The sequence below is a fragment of the Fusarium oxysporum genome, chromosome 1 (assembly GCF_000149955.1).
Source record: "Fusarium oxysporum f. sp. lycopersici 4287 chromosome 1, whole genome shotgun sequence".
NCBI classification, from domain to species: domain Eukaryota; kingdom Fungi; phylum Ascomycota; class Sordariomycetes; order Hypocreales; family Nectriaceae; genus Fusarium; species Fusarium oxysporum.
In genome coordinates this window covers 3715879-3728306 of record NC_030986.1, presented here as the reverse complement: position 1 = coordinate 3728306, position 12428 = coordinate 3715879, and the positions used below count along the sequence as shown (strand labels likewise).

At 49.2% G+C, this 12428-nt stretch overlaps 6 protein-coding genes across 14 annotated transcripts in view; 3 read left to right on the top strand and 3 right to left on the bottom strand.

Annotated features, from left to right (window-relative positions):
• The first annotated feature begins 1856 nt into the window (after positions 1-1856).
• FOXG_00672 (structure-specific recognition protein 1) lies at positions 1857-3781 on the top strand. 7 transcript variants are annotated; one of them, XM_018377186.1, is made up of 5 exons: positions 1857-2106; positions 2344-2389; positions 2643-2715; positions 2819-3036; positions 3090-3781. In XM_018377186.1, the coding sequence occupies exons 3-5, from the start codon at positions 2655-2657 to the stop codon at positions 3117-3119; spliced, it is 309 nt and encodes a 102-aa protein (XP_018232869.1). In that variant the 5' UTR covers positions 1857-2106; positions 2344-2389; positions 2643-2654; the 3' UTR covers positions 3120-3781. The 7 variants fall into 7 exon arrangements, with proteins under 7 accessions (XP_018232869.1, XP_018232872.1, XP_018232867.1 ...); XM_018377189.1 differs by having other exon boundaries at positions 1933-2106; positions 2819-3752; XM_018377184.1 differs by having other exon boundaries at positions 1933-2389; positions 3090-3752.
• Positions 3782-3911: 130 nt separating this feature from the next.
• Positions 3912-9058, top strand: FOXG_00671 (uncharacterized protein). 3 transcript variants are annotated; one of them, XM_018377182.1, is made up of 11 exons: positions 3935-4068; positions 4817-5883; positions 5941-6017; positions 6063-6136; positions 6191-6261; positions 6315-6389; positions 6439-6665; positions 6718-6829; positions 6880-7007; positions 7068-7229; positions 7280-7755. In XM_018377182.1, the coding sequence occupies exons 2-11, from the start codon at positions 5447-5449 to the stop codon at positions 7354-7356; spliced, it is 1440 nt and encodes a 479-aa protein (XP_018232865.1). In that variant the 5' UTR covers positions 3935-4068; positions 4817-5446; the 3' UTR covers positions 7357-7755. The 3 variants fall into 3 exon arrangements, with proteins under 3 accessions (XP_018232864.1, XP_018232863.1, XP_018232865.1); XM_018377181.1 differs by having other exon boundaries at positions 3912-5883; positions 7280-9058; XM_018377180.1 differs by having other exon boundaries at positions 3912-5883; positions 7068-7216.
• On the bottom strand, positions 7853-9823 carry FOXG_00670 (phosphoglucomutase; the record flags this gene model as incomplete). The annotated part of the gene is made up of 5 exons (XM_018377179.1): positions 7853-8145; positions 8195-9201; positions 9258-9465; positions 9517-9614; positions 9771-9823. The coding sequence occupies 5 exons, from the start codon at positions 9821-9823 to the stop codon at positions 7853-7855; spliced, it is 1659 nt and encodes a 552-aa protein (XP_018232862.1).
• A 285-nt stretch (positions 9824-10108) lies between these two features.
• On the bottom strand, positions 10109-11273 carry FOXG_00669 (uncharacterized protein). The gene is made up of 2 exons (XM_018377178.1): positions 11055-11273; positions 10109-11005 (listed from the first exon to the last, which is right to left on the bottom strand). Exons 1-2 carry the CDS (start codon positions 11133-11135, stop codon positions 10442-10444), a joined length of 645 nt encoding a protein of 214 aa, XP_018232861.1. The 5' UTR covers positions 11136-11273; the 3' UTR covers positions 10109-10441.
• Positions 11274-11344: 71 nt separating this feature from the next.
• On the top strand, positions 11345-12342 carry FOXG_00668 (oxidoreductase). Its single transcript, XM_018377177.1, has one exon. The coding sequence runs from the start codon at positions 11640-11642 to the stop codon at positions 12300-12302; it is 663 nt and encodes a 220-aa protein (XP_018232860.1). The 5' UTR covers positions 11345-11639; the 3' UTR covers positions 12303-12342.
• FOXG_00667 (uncharacterized protein) overlaps positions 12316-12428 on the bottom strand; it is a gene marked incomplete at both ends in the record, with an annotated part of 2762 nt that continues 2649 nt past the window's right edge. The window contains one exon of the mRNA XM_018377176.1: positions 12316-12362. Within this exon, the coding sequence (XP_018232859.1) occupies positions 12316-12362 (47 nt within the window). The remainder of the gene's footprint in view (positions 12363-12428) is intronic.

Sequence of the window (12428 nt, the reverse complement as noted above, 5' to 3'; positions counted from 1 at the left end):
TACCTGTACAAGAAAATTTCGTATGACAATACATGGCCATCATATGGGGCTAAAGTACCGCCCCTGCGGTGGGTTACAAGTTGCTCCAACTTTCAATGGGAGTGGTCTAGAACTGACGAAGGACGTCCCCGCCGTTGATCAAAGAGTTGCCTGGTAACGGACATATGAGAAGTGAATATCGAAGTTGAGGCAGGATCAATGCTATGTGTAAAGAAGGTAACCATAGGGAACCAAGCCGTTTCGCGTGCTGTATCAACATGGTTTATCCCTTCTGGCTATCAGCAGAGTCGCGCAAGTGATACCATTGTCTCAAGGTAGTGCCAAACCAAGTGCGATGTACACATGGATGATGCATTGTATGGTATGTGTGAGGCAGTAGTCTCGGGACAGGGGTTAAGGACAGTGAAGTCGAAGATAGCCCGAGATTGTCTTTCGGATAGACAATAGCGATCCTCCCAAGGCCGGATGATGCACGACCTGGGAATAATAGAGACAAACCCGGAAACGGGCCATTACAGTCGGTTGGCTGGTCTGGTGCTGTAACAGTGTACTCAGTCAATCCTCATGAGGCGTCAACTGGAACCATTTCCCACCATTACGGCTTTGTCTCCAATAGTATGCAATGCCAGAGTGCAACACCGATACTCCCTTTCCAGACTGATGTGTGAGTTTGGCTCCGCCAGGGCAGCGCCGAACTTTGAGTTAGCAATGCATTTTACAATGTATCAACCAACCTCCCGCCTTCAAATATCGCCCTATTGTACCATGATTGGAGAGCGCCACTTTTATGGCGACAATCAAACAATGACATGCTGTAAGTAGTACGGTTTTGGCTGTAGTCCTGAACAGGTTGAACACTCCCCTCTTAGTCTCCCTCAACTTCTCAAGGAGGCTCAAGCTCAACTAATCTATCAACAGTCAAGCCAACTGATACTCATTCTCTAACACTAGGACGAAAGCAAAAGGGGAGGAAGAACCGTGGCGTATTAGTGAAAAAGTGACAACACGCCATGGCAAGCTGAGCATGTTTGTGGTTTGTGTTTCTCATGCTTGTGCAAAGTGCTTGATATTCACTACGCCAAGCAAAGATATGCTACTAAACGTAATTGCACTTGGCAACAACCACTGAAGAAAAGAAAAAGGTCCCAACAGGAGGAGGGTGCAAGTAGCGTCGTGTCGAGCGAGACTCCAAGTCCGATTGAGTGTGATGAAGCATAGCGGCCTCAAAGAGGTGGAGGTGGACGGCATGGACGGAGACTACTGAGAGAAAGCCGAAAGAAAGAACGACTCGGCGCGGTGGAGGCAGGATCACGACACAGGGGAAGGCACCTAGGCAAAGTTACAGCAGGTATCACCCAGGAGAACGTGAACCCGCTGGATTGAGCCCGTTGACTGGGCAGGCACAGAGCAGAGTCAAAGTGTCCATTGGGTGTGGTTATTTTAGGAGTGATCAGAGTAAGAGGTAAGGTAAGAGGTACCGTAATCAAAGGCAGAGGGGCTTGCGAATGTCTCCTAAAGCAACAAGTATACTGTGCGGATTACTACAATCGTGCTGCGGTACAAGACCTTTGTACTGTACCTCGGCGCGGCGAGCTGCGTATGGCTTGTACCCGTACAGTACCAGACAATGACCGCCTGCTTACACGCTGGTGAGTGGTCAGAGGCAGGTGTTTCTGGGGAGCTTAGATGAGGGGGCGAGGACGGAGTCCTGGTCATTTCACCCCAGTAGCAGGCCCAGAGGCAGAAAATGGCCCAAGGCAGGTGCGGTACAGGTACAGACTACAGTCTGCTGCGACAGTACTAGTGCAGCGCGCGGGCGGGCAAGCTCCCAAGCACCGCAGAGAGCAATGGGCACCGCACCCAATTTTTTTTCCCTTTCTCCCAAGGAAGGGGGGCACCAAGAGCTCACCCAGGCCAGCCCACTGCATAACAGTCCAAGTGTGGTAGCTGGGCAGGTCGCGTTCCCTCCCCACGCACAATCACTCCCCCATAGTAAAAAGGCTGCCTTGGCCCTCCCCATACATTCTCTCTCCCTCTCTTTTCTCCCATACAATTCTCCCACCCAAAATCGCCTCTACACTCAACACGCTTCTGCACGTCTTTGTGGTGAGTATTGTCCTATCCTCTCTATCATGCACCACACCACCACCATAAAATATATTGTTTTTACTTTCTGGTGTTGCGCCTGTCTTGCCGCAAAGTTTTGATTAGACTTCGTTATCGATTCTTCTCGAAACGTTGCTCGAGACTCGGCTGTATCGCGCCTATTCTTGCGCATCATCTTGATCTTGAAACTTTGTCGCGCGACAGCTCTATAAGATAGCTAACGGAAGCGCATCACAGACCACGTCAACACCACAAATTACTTTCCCCCAAGTTCACCTCCCAGGTACGCGCAAACCCCCCAGAAGCCTTTTTCTTCTTGAACGACGCGAATTTTGACGCGTTGGGAGGCGCAATTGCGTTTGCGCCTCGCCACCTTGTCCATCATCTCTCATACCAAGCTCAGCTCCAAGCTTCATGGAGCTACCCCTCATTATCACTGACCTCGCGTTCAACACTGCGAAGTCTCCATCAACTCCTTTTTATTGTTTCTGTCGCACGCATGATCCATAAGGCCACCAACTTACACCCGTTTGCAGAAATCATTCAAAATGCCCAAGGCTGCTGCTGGTAAGCGCGGTAAGGCCGAGAAGACCAAGCGCGGCAAGAAGGGTAAGTCTTCACTCATCCATGGGCTTTTCAATGTCCACATGCTTTGCCATGCACTGCGTGCCCCATCGCGTTCCGCACTGAACACAGCTGACGACCGACTTAGACCCCAACGCCCCCAAGCGTGGCCTCTCCGCCTACATGTTCTTCGCCAACGAGCAGCGTGAGAACGTCCGTGAGGAGAACCCTGGTATCTCTTTCGGTCAAGTCGGCAAGCTCCTCGGTGAGCGATGGAAGGCTCTTAACGAGAAGCAACGTGCTCCTTATGAGGCCAAGGCTGCCGCTGACAAGAAGCGATACGAGGATGAGAAGCAGGCCTACAACGTGAGTTGATCTAGAACAACACTGTAGCAGCAGCACACTAACGATGTCTGAAGGCCGACCAGGAGGAGGAAGAGTCTTCCTAGAAGGGAGATTATGAAGTCAAACCCAAGCGTCGCTCGGCAAAGAAATCTGAATCGGACTAGTCCCAGCACTTCAGCGCCGCGTTGCAGGTTCTTCTGCTCGAGTGGACCTTCTTCTTTGTATTTCGGTCTCGGCGGTGTTGTATGATGGCACAGGAAGAGTGCCTTGTTTTTTTATTAGGGATTCCAAGGGTTAAGGTCGTTCCACATGTTATTATGATCTAGATTGCGGCCTATCGAGCTGCGAGCTCCCAATGAGAACCTGATCACGAACTCTGGAGGGTCCATGGGATGAGGAAACGAGATGCCTGTACAAGTAAGGGAGCTTCGGCATAAATAATCGAACCTATAAAACATCGCAATACCTGCCACAAGCGTGTTCTATGTGCGAAAGATTTGGGGCAAAGCCTATTATATGCCTGAGACGATTGCGGCACCAACGTCTTGAAGGGGTCAAGCTTTGGACGGCGTCAAGAATTGAAGCTATGCGGGGATGTTCGAGATTGAGCTTTGACGTTATGGTTGGTGTTTAACCCAATCCATACTGGTGAAATGTATACATCAAGAGGTATTCAGGTGAAAGTTTGATATAAATTATTACACTTTACAGCCGCAAGACTCTAATGATTGGAGTTTAAGAAAAAGACTATCAAATGTTAATGGCCCAATTATGATCTTAATAGTGTGTTAGCAGTCTTATCATGGATCAGTGTCGAAAGTGGCTTGTGTGGCTAGTGAGGCCACATTCAAGAAGCTCACTGGAGGTGACAGGTTGATACCCAACCTGCCATGGAACTCTAGAATTGGACGGAGAGAGGGCTCACCCAACCATCCAGAAAGCCTCACCTTCCACCCACCAACCCTCTTTGTACTCAGCATCATTCATCAGAGGAACCACGTTGTCGTCATTATAGAAAATGACCACTCGCATTGCGCAGCTCAGTCAGGCCATGTAAGTTACAATGCTTACTCAACTTATCAATCGAGAGGAACGGATGTACCTCATGGGGGCTTTTGTTCATCCACGCACGTATGTACAATGAGTTCGTGAGTCGCAGAATGAAAGCGTGCAACATCGTGCAAACCATCGTGAGAACGTTTTCTTATCCTGAACCCGCCGAGCCTCATCGCCGGGATCCCCCACGGCCGTTGAAGTGGAGTACCTGGCAATGTTGGATGAGCACGAGGTCATGCTAGGCCAGACCAGGTCGAAAAGCGACCTGTACCCCAGCACAACCATCGTTTCAAGCGCTTCGAAGGCACTTCCTCATTTTCTCTATCCCCAGCATCATCAGATTTCTCCACACAAGAGTCCACATCCCGCGGACGCACGTCAAGAGTCGCCGTCGTAGCAACACGTCGCACCTGGACTGTCAGTGGATAGTTCAGTTCAGTTGACCTCAGTTGCTCTGGCTCTCCTCCTCTAGGAATGGTCATTTTGACTCGGCTGGTCAATGGTGCGAGTGCCCACCCAATCCTAATCTAGCTCAATTGCTGCCCCGAATCTCCTCATGCATTGGCCTGGCGTCATGTTGAAGCACGCTTGCTATCGTGGCAGCGCCTGAGAAGTTGGCTCAGGCCGGAGTGCAAGTGTCGAGTCGCCATACACACACCCAATGCCTCGTTCGTCAACATATTGGTTTCCTCTTGTTGGTGTATCTGCCTCGATGAAACCCAAGTTGATTGATATGCCGCTGCAGCGTTCAGAGAATGCGGGCGGCATCTGACCATCAGGTGGTCCAAGGCCCCGGATGTTGTGGCCTTAGCTGAGTCGAGAGCAGAACGACAACCTCAAGAGCCTCCCCGTCATTACGTGCATCAACCTGATGGGCTCACTCAAGGCTCAGTGTGAGAACCGTGCACCAACCACGTCAGGGAAGGCATTATGTATGGTTAGACTGGTGCGGGTGCACCTCTTCATGGTGTTGAACGAGTTGCGCGGATCGGATCACACGTTATTGACGGCCTGCAGATCGGCCGTCCCCTCCTCTTCTATTATTAACCAGATATCCTCTCTCAATTCTTGAATCTATTCTTGATTTCTCGTCTAATTCACTCTCTCATAATTGATCCCAACGTCGGTTATCTACATCATCTATTTACTTATCAAGCCATTCTGAAGAATCTCGATTGATACCCCGCCACTATTCAACTCCTCCTAGTCTCTCACCGCATGCAGTAGCCTCGATCGTCTAATTCTATCATCACAGCGACTGTCAAGGGTGTCACACGGATAGAGTCGACTTGGAAAGGACATCAAATCAACAGTGGCCCACCTCGTTATGTGATGAAATAGACATTCTCTTCTGATACGCCTTTTGCCTCTCGTAATGGAGATGGTTCTAGGTGGCCAACTTGAGCTACACCTGCTCCAAGGTTGTTGCTTGGAGGCAGAAAGGGCAGACCGTGTTGCAGCTCAACTCCTGGGCCTTCGCAATGCCTTGGGCGAGGGCACCCATACCCATTTGTTGATGACGATGGAGGAGATCAGCATCTCAGGTCAACTGCTCCGTGAACTAGCCGAGTACTCCAAAGTCCATTTCTCTCGAGTTCCGGTCGTGCTCGACTATCTCGAAATCCTTCTCCCTTGCCTATCAAGATCCCTACGAGATATCACGACCTATTACGAAGATAGGACTCTCACCAAGGAGAATCGTTGGCGGAAGATGTACCACTCGATGACCCAAGAAGCTGGGGGCCTTTCACTACCCCAGCGCTTTGTTCTTTACAATCGTTTTCTGTCCCTGTTACAGGAGTTGCTATTGAGGTTAGTTGCCAATACTCATCGAACACCCGTAAGAGCCCATAACTCACCGTTGCTAAGATCGCCAAATTTTGACTTCAACACTATGGAATGCACTCGATTACAGTTGATGCAGCTCAGGGAAGCCAGAGGCATTCGTAAGTAGGAGGCTGGCGATACTATGCCAATGCTAACATAAAAAGCCCCTCCCCCTATTCGCCTTAATTCAACAATTCGTCCCGATTCTGTGCTAGATGATGATTCGGGCATCGCGACTGTTAGTACATATTGCCAAAAGATAAAATATAATCACTTCTGACTATGGTCATAGAATATTCATTGGGCTGAGAAAATCTTCTCTTTACCCCTTCCCTCCCGGACTCCGCTTAAGCATCAGCAGTCGTAAGTCCAGGATGAAAACGATCAATCAGGTTACTTCCTAACAAGATAATTAGGTCCAAGGCATATGGCCCACACGCCCCCTGGAGTCAAGCTCGCATGCCAAGTGATGCAAGAATTCTTTTTATTCGGTAGTCTCAGGATATCAATGACACACGAGCGTTCTACTAACGATGCTAGTTCTTTCAATGAGCGCCAGATAACCCTGATAGTATATCAGAGTGGTCGAGACAGATGCCCATATTTCCTGTTGCGAACGTTCCACATGGGAACTCCATGGTTTTCGCTTCGTGGTGCACATGAGCTATGTGTCGAACGCAATGGGAGCAGCCTTCAGTTCTGGCGATGGAGTTCCAGTGAACAATGCCCCAAGATATGGGCCAATCTTTGCTTCATGACGTGGGAAGGTAAGTTGCTACTAGCAAATACGAACGGCAAATTTAGTTGCTAACGTTCTAGAATTGGTGCTCGTGTACTGCTGCTTTTTGTCTTTCAAGACGCGCAATAGTCTTACAGTACAGGTTGCAAATGAAGATCTCACTCTTTGGGGTGAACGAAAACTGTTCCAAGCGTAAGCATTGCCCCTGATTATCCTCCACACAGCCATACTCATAGTAACAGTCGAATCGTGGACGACGGTTTCATGCATTCTCTCATTGTATATGAGGACTATATGACAAAGGGTATTCGCCTCCACGCTGCAGTCTGGGACGGTGACCTACGCCAATGTCCTGTCTGGACAGCTTTCAGTAAGCCAGCTTCAAGTCCCGAGTCGTCTCATAGGCAGTGGACTAACTATTGTCCTCCAGTCACACATCAGTCAGCCTCCCCTAAATGGATAAAGAGAGTCAGCAAGACCAGAGTCCGACTTGCTGGCATTCAACTCTACGTCTTTTGCCAGGAATACCGGCAGCAGAACCAACGAATCAACCGTGCAGGAGCCTTCGAGATCCGATTCGTGAGTGAAGAGGGTTCGTTGCCCTTCCTCGTAATAACACACCATCTAACAATACATATTCAGCGGCCAAGCGTTTCAAAGAGCTCTTCTCTCCTGCGCTCATCGACGAGAGCACCGCCACAGAGTCGACACAGACTTAAGTCAACAACAGTGTTTCCGTTGTACGACACAAACTCGGCACTTAAAATTTCTCCTGTGAATAGTTGTACTCCCCCCTTGTTCCATTACATGTAGCCTTTCACCTTGATTCATGTTTTTTCTAGCGACGGCGTCCCACGAGAGAAATAACGGTTTGACGATTTACGAATAACGATTTCCCTATTTTTAATAATAAAGTTGAAGTCGAGGGCCACAGATTGCACGATACATCACAGCCATTTGCGAGTTCGCAGGCCCTACTCACGTTTCCATACAACGATATCAAGAATGTTTTCATGTCGTGGCATTAACTCATGCTACTGTGCCCCTATTCCTCAGCACACATCCACAGTTTTCCAATTGTTTAGTCAGTAGTTTCAAGAACGCTCAGTTTGTCAGCATTGTACGCGATAACAATTTCAGAAACTCAAAATTATCTTGTGTTTGCATCCACCTCTTGTGTTCCCCAATTTCAATACCCGTCATGACGTATCTCGTTTAGGTCTTGACATCAGGCTCGTCACGGCCGACGTGCTCCTTAAACTTGAGAAGCTCAGTGGCAAACTTGACCTCCTCCTTGAGGAAATCTTGAGCGTCCAGTTCGTACTTGGAGGGATCGTCGGTGTGCTGTTCAATGTACAAGCGAATGGTGGCTCCAGATGAACCAGTGCCGGAGAGTCGAACAACAATTCGGCTACCGGAAGAGAAGCCGGCATATAAGCCCTGCTTGGAAGCGACAGAGCCGTCGAGATCGGTGTAAGAGAAGTTGCCAGCCTTTGTAACCTTGCGACCTGGAATAAGTTAGCATAGATTGTCAGCCGAGATTGCGAAATCACTCACCCTCAATGGTGCTGCCCACAAAGTTGGAGTCGTTGACAAGCTTCTCTAGCTCACCAACAACCTTGTTGGCGCCCTCTGAATCGACATCCTCGTAGTCGTAGCGGGTGAAGAAAGTACGACCGTACTTGCCCCAGAATTCCTTCTGGATCTCCTTAATTGATGGGGTGACGCTGGGGTTTTGGACACCAACACCAGCGATGATGTTGAGCCAAGCGATAACAGCCCATAGACCATCCTTCTCACGGATGTGATCACTACCAGTACCGAAACTCTCCTCACCGCAGATGGATAGCTTCTTGGCGTCGAAGAGAGCGCAGAAGAACTTCCAGCCTGTGGGCACCTCGTAGCAGTCGAGACCCTGAGCCTTGGCGACGAGATCAACGGCACCACTGGTGGGCATGGAACGAGCGAGACCATTGACACCGTTCTTCTTGAAGTAGGGAATTAGATTGGCGTGGTGAGCGATGATAGCCAGGGAATCACCAGGAGAAACGAAGGCATTGGCGCCATAGATCATGTTTCGGTCACCATCACCATCGGAAGCGGCACCAAAGGGAATGTTGTTCTTGTCAACAACCTCGACCAGAGAGTGGGCGTATGTGAGGTTAGGATCGGGGTGGCCACCGTTGAAGTCGGGGCTGGGGACACAGTTCTGGATGGCGTTGCTCAAACCAAGCTCCTCTTCGAAGATAGCCTTTCCGTAAGGACCGGTGACACCGTGGAGACCATCGAATAGGACCTTGAAGTCGGGGTGTGTGGAGAAAAACTTCTTAATCAGGTCAAAGTCGAAGATATCCTTGAGCATAGCAACGTAGTCGGTGGTGCTGTCGATAATCTCGACCTCAAGGTCACCATATGTCTGAGTACCAACAGTGGAGATGTCGACATCGGGAATATCGGCAATCTTGTATGAAGTCAAAGTCTTGGAGAACTCGAAAATCTTGTTGGTAACGGATTCGGGGGCGGGGCCAGCCGTTGGCGAGGTTGTACTTGATACCAAAGTCGTTCTTGGGACCTGTTGGTTGTTAGTTGTCGGTTTGGGGGGGCAGAATGAGCAGTGAACTCACCACCAGGGTTGTGGCTAGCAGTCAGGAGGATACCTCCGGTAGCCTTGCGCAGACGGATGACATGACTGGCAGCAGGGGTGGAAAGAATGCCGTTCTGGCCGATGACGAGCTTCTTGACACCGTAGGCGGCACCAATCTTGGCAATAAGCTGGATAACCTCGGGGTTCCAGTATCGGCCGTCGCCACCGATGACAAGAAAAGAGCCTATCAATTGATCAGATCATGGCTCGTGTTGCAGAGCAATTGGCTTCATACCCTCAACTCCTTCGGGAATAGAAAGCAGAATGCTGGTGATGAAGGCCTCGCTGTAGTGAGGCTGCTGAAAGACGGTGACCTTTTTGCGAAGACCGGAGCTGTCGACATAAGTCAGTTGAGGTTCTATCAACTGATGAAACTGATAAAACTGAAACTTTGAGGTTGAAGCCATAGAGAAATAAGCAATTCCTCTTCGGCAGCTCCCGGGCAGTGGGGGGAACACAACAGGGAGGATCGTCAAGGTCTAGACATACGTTCCGGGCTTCTGGTCCTGGAAGGGCTTAAACTCAACAGTTTGGACGCCCATGATTGCTTGATATCAGTTGTGTATCAATGAACCAAGCTGTAGGGAAGAGAAGATAGATGAGAAGCTATGATTTCGAGGAGAAACGTTGAGGAGGATAAGAAGAGGAGAAGGAATCAGAAGATAGTAGTGGTAGGCGACTGAGACAAAAAGAGGGGAGCTTGAGGGAGCTCTGTGGTGGGGTTCGATGAGATGATATCACTCAAGCTAATGGAGGGGGTCAACCAATTAGCACTGTACATGTAGGCACAGTTATGTGCAGGAACACAGTCCGTTACAGTGTGCTTTGTTTCGTTGGGAGACTGCATTCTCACGTAAATATGAGATCGGTCCCCATGATGGAAACTCGGAGAACATAATATGGCTATGACTTAACGAGAAGAACCAAGAGTAAAACCCGAAAATAAGTAATTGGTGCCCCATTGGGTACTCAAAATGTTAGACACATTCAAAAAGAGTATTTGATCTGTCAGTTATGAACTCGAGTATTGCTCTGATCATGTCATGGAAGAGTGCATGGCTGAAGAGCTCAATCATGACACCTCAAAAAGTCACATCGACATGAGGAGCATTGGCCAATCTATAACCCACCTTTTCCAATGAAAGGCTATGATTAAGCCATTATTTCCCTTTGTTGGGTTTGTTCTTGGCAGGCACAGCGTCAAACGTCGGCCTGAAGATGACCTCCCTATAGTATGTAGCCTCATCGATGCTCTCCAGAATGTCATCCCTCGCCTTGTGCAGACCCTTCTTATTGGGAACCTTATTCACAATCCTCTTGGCTGCCCAGCGTCTTGCAGCCTCCTTGATAGAACTCACGTCAAGAATTCTGTGATGCAGATGTCTCATGACCCGCTTGTAGGGTTCACGTCGCAGAAACGCCCTATCGCAATGCACGCTGTTACCCGCAAGAAGACCACGTTTGCGCTCAGGGATGAAGCGTGTTATGTACTCATACAGAGCGTCTGCGGCTTGCTCCGGAGTAGTTGTGGATTCGAGAACAGCAGCGGTGAGGCCAGAGTCTGCGTGTGTCTTTGTGCACCATTCGTCCATCTGGTCAAGACGGGACTGGGGGAAGTGGATGATGGCGTGGAACCCCTCCTCATCAAGAATCTCGAGGTTTCCTGTGGTGATAATACAGTAGATCTCGATGATTTCGTCGTTGTCTTGATCCAGGCCAGTCATCTGTCGATGATGTGAGTTGAAGCCCCTTGTACTATGTAGCAGTACATACCTCGCAGTCAATCCAGACAAGAGGATCATCGCTGGCGCTCTTAGGCTGGTTATCAGCCTGTACTTCTGCTACTGCCGACATTGTTGTGAGTTTTGGGTGGTTGCAATGTAACGTTGATGTTTGAATCTGGCTTTTCTCATGAGAGATCAGTACTCGAGTAGTGGGGTATGATCCATTCAGAACCCGTTAAACTTCCAGTTAGTGTATACCTACAGTTAATCAATGCGCTGGAACGTTGCGTGTATTAATGAGCTCTACCTCATTGGCCGTCACTGTCAACTTCAACCACACGATATACGAAAACAATTCCACAAAGAGACAACTTTCAGCCTCAACTGAGAATACGTATTACAGCATCATAGTTCTTTTTGTTTGTGATTATTCAGCAGAGATTCTCCGTACGACAATAGTTCTCTCCAATTGTGCTGCCTGCGAGGCATCTGCGAATTACATCGGATGTCTGGCTTCTTCAATTAATTCCCCTCAAGGCAGATACTTAACTTTATCAGCCTTGAACACATATAAACAAACATTTTCGTATTTACACACTTTCACCACTTGATTTCAGATTATTCATTGCTTAACATGTCTCAACTGAAGAACCTCTTAACAAAGCTTACCAAAACTCAAGATGGAGATGCCCAACCACAGCCAGAGACTCTTGTCTCCAAACCCCCTCCCAAGCCTGAGATGTCAGTGACACCACCACGCTTCCTCATCATCGGTGCTGGATCACGAGGGCAGAACTACGCCGCTGCAATTGACAGCGTATCCAATGGCGTTGTCGCCGCTGTTGCTGAACCCTTGAAGTTCAAGCGCGAGTCCCTCGGCCGAGCTCACATCTGGGGTGACGGTTCCCCTGGAGAAGGCCAGTCTTTCCATGACTGGCGAGAATTCTTTGCATATGAGCAGGATCGTCGAAGGCGAGCTGCTTCGGGTGAAGAGAATGTACCGGAAGGTGTTGATGGAGTCTTTGTTTGCGTGCTCGACGAGATGCACCGTGAGGTTATCGTCGGTCTTGCACCACTTGGGTTACACATTATGTGTGAAAAGCCTCTTGCATGTTCCCTCCAAGATTGTATCGACATGTACAAGGCCATGCGTCCCTCCCAATCCACCAAGATCTTCTCAATCGGCCATGTGCTGCGATACAGCCCACACAACATCCTGCTCCGCAAGCTTCTCATTGAGGACCGTATCATCGGCGAAATTTCAAGCGCCGTACACACAGAGCCCGTAGGTCAGTAAAAATGGCACAAAATCAGAGATCCCCTCGAAAATACAAACCGATGTTTGATATGTAACTGACTATAATATGAATAGGTTGGTGGCACTTCACGCACTCATATGTCAGGGGAAACTGGCGCAACGAGA

Excerpts from the sequence above, each read along its gene's own strand:
- FOXG_00672 (XM_018377186.1), top strand. The coding sequence starts at position 2,655 with ATGCCCAAGGCTGCTGCTGGTAAGCGCGGTAAGGCCGAGAAGACCAAG. Across the intron at positions 2,716-2,818 it reads GACCAAGCGCGGCAAGAAGG|ACCCCAACGCCCCCAAGCGT; the intron begins GTAAGTCTTCAC and ends CGACCGACTTAG. Across the intron at positions 3,037-3,089 it reads ATGAGAAGCAGGCCTACAAC|GCCGACCAGGAGGAGGAAGA; the intron begins GTGAGTTGATCT and ends CGATGTCTGAAG.
- FOXG_00671 (XM_018377180.1), top strand. The coding sequence starts at position 5,447 with ATGGAGATGGTTCTAGGTGGCCAACTTGAGCTACACCTGCTCCAAGGT. Across the intron at positions 5,884-5,940 it reads TTACAGGAGTTGCTATTGAG|ATCGCCAAATTTTGACTTCA; the intron begins GTTAGTTGCCAA and ends ACCGTTGCTAAG. Across the intron at positions 6,830-6,879 it reads GAACGAAAACTGTTCCAAGC|TCGAATCGTGGACGACGGTT; the intron begins GTAAGCATTGCC and ends TCATAGTAACAG.
- FOXG_00669 (XM_018377178.1), bottom strand. The coding sequence starts at position 11,135 with ATGTCGGCAGTAGCAGAAGTACAGGCTGATAACCAGCCTAAGAGCGCC. Across the intron at positions 11,006-11,054 it reads TTGTCTGGATTGACTGCGAG|ATGACTGGCCTGGATCAAGA; the intron begins GTATGTACTGCT and ends CATCATCGACAG.
- FOXG_00668 (XM_018377177.1), top strand. The coding sequence starts at position 11,640 with ATGTCTCAACTGAAGAACCTCTTAACAAAGCTTACCAAAACTCAAGAT.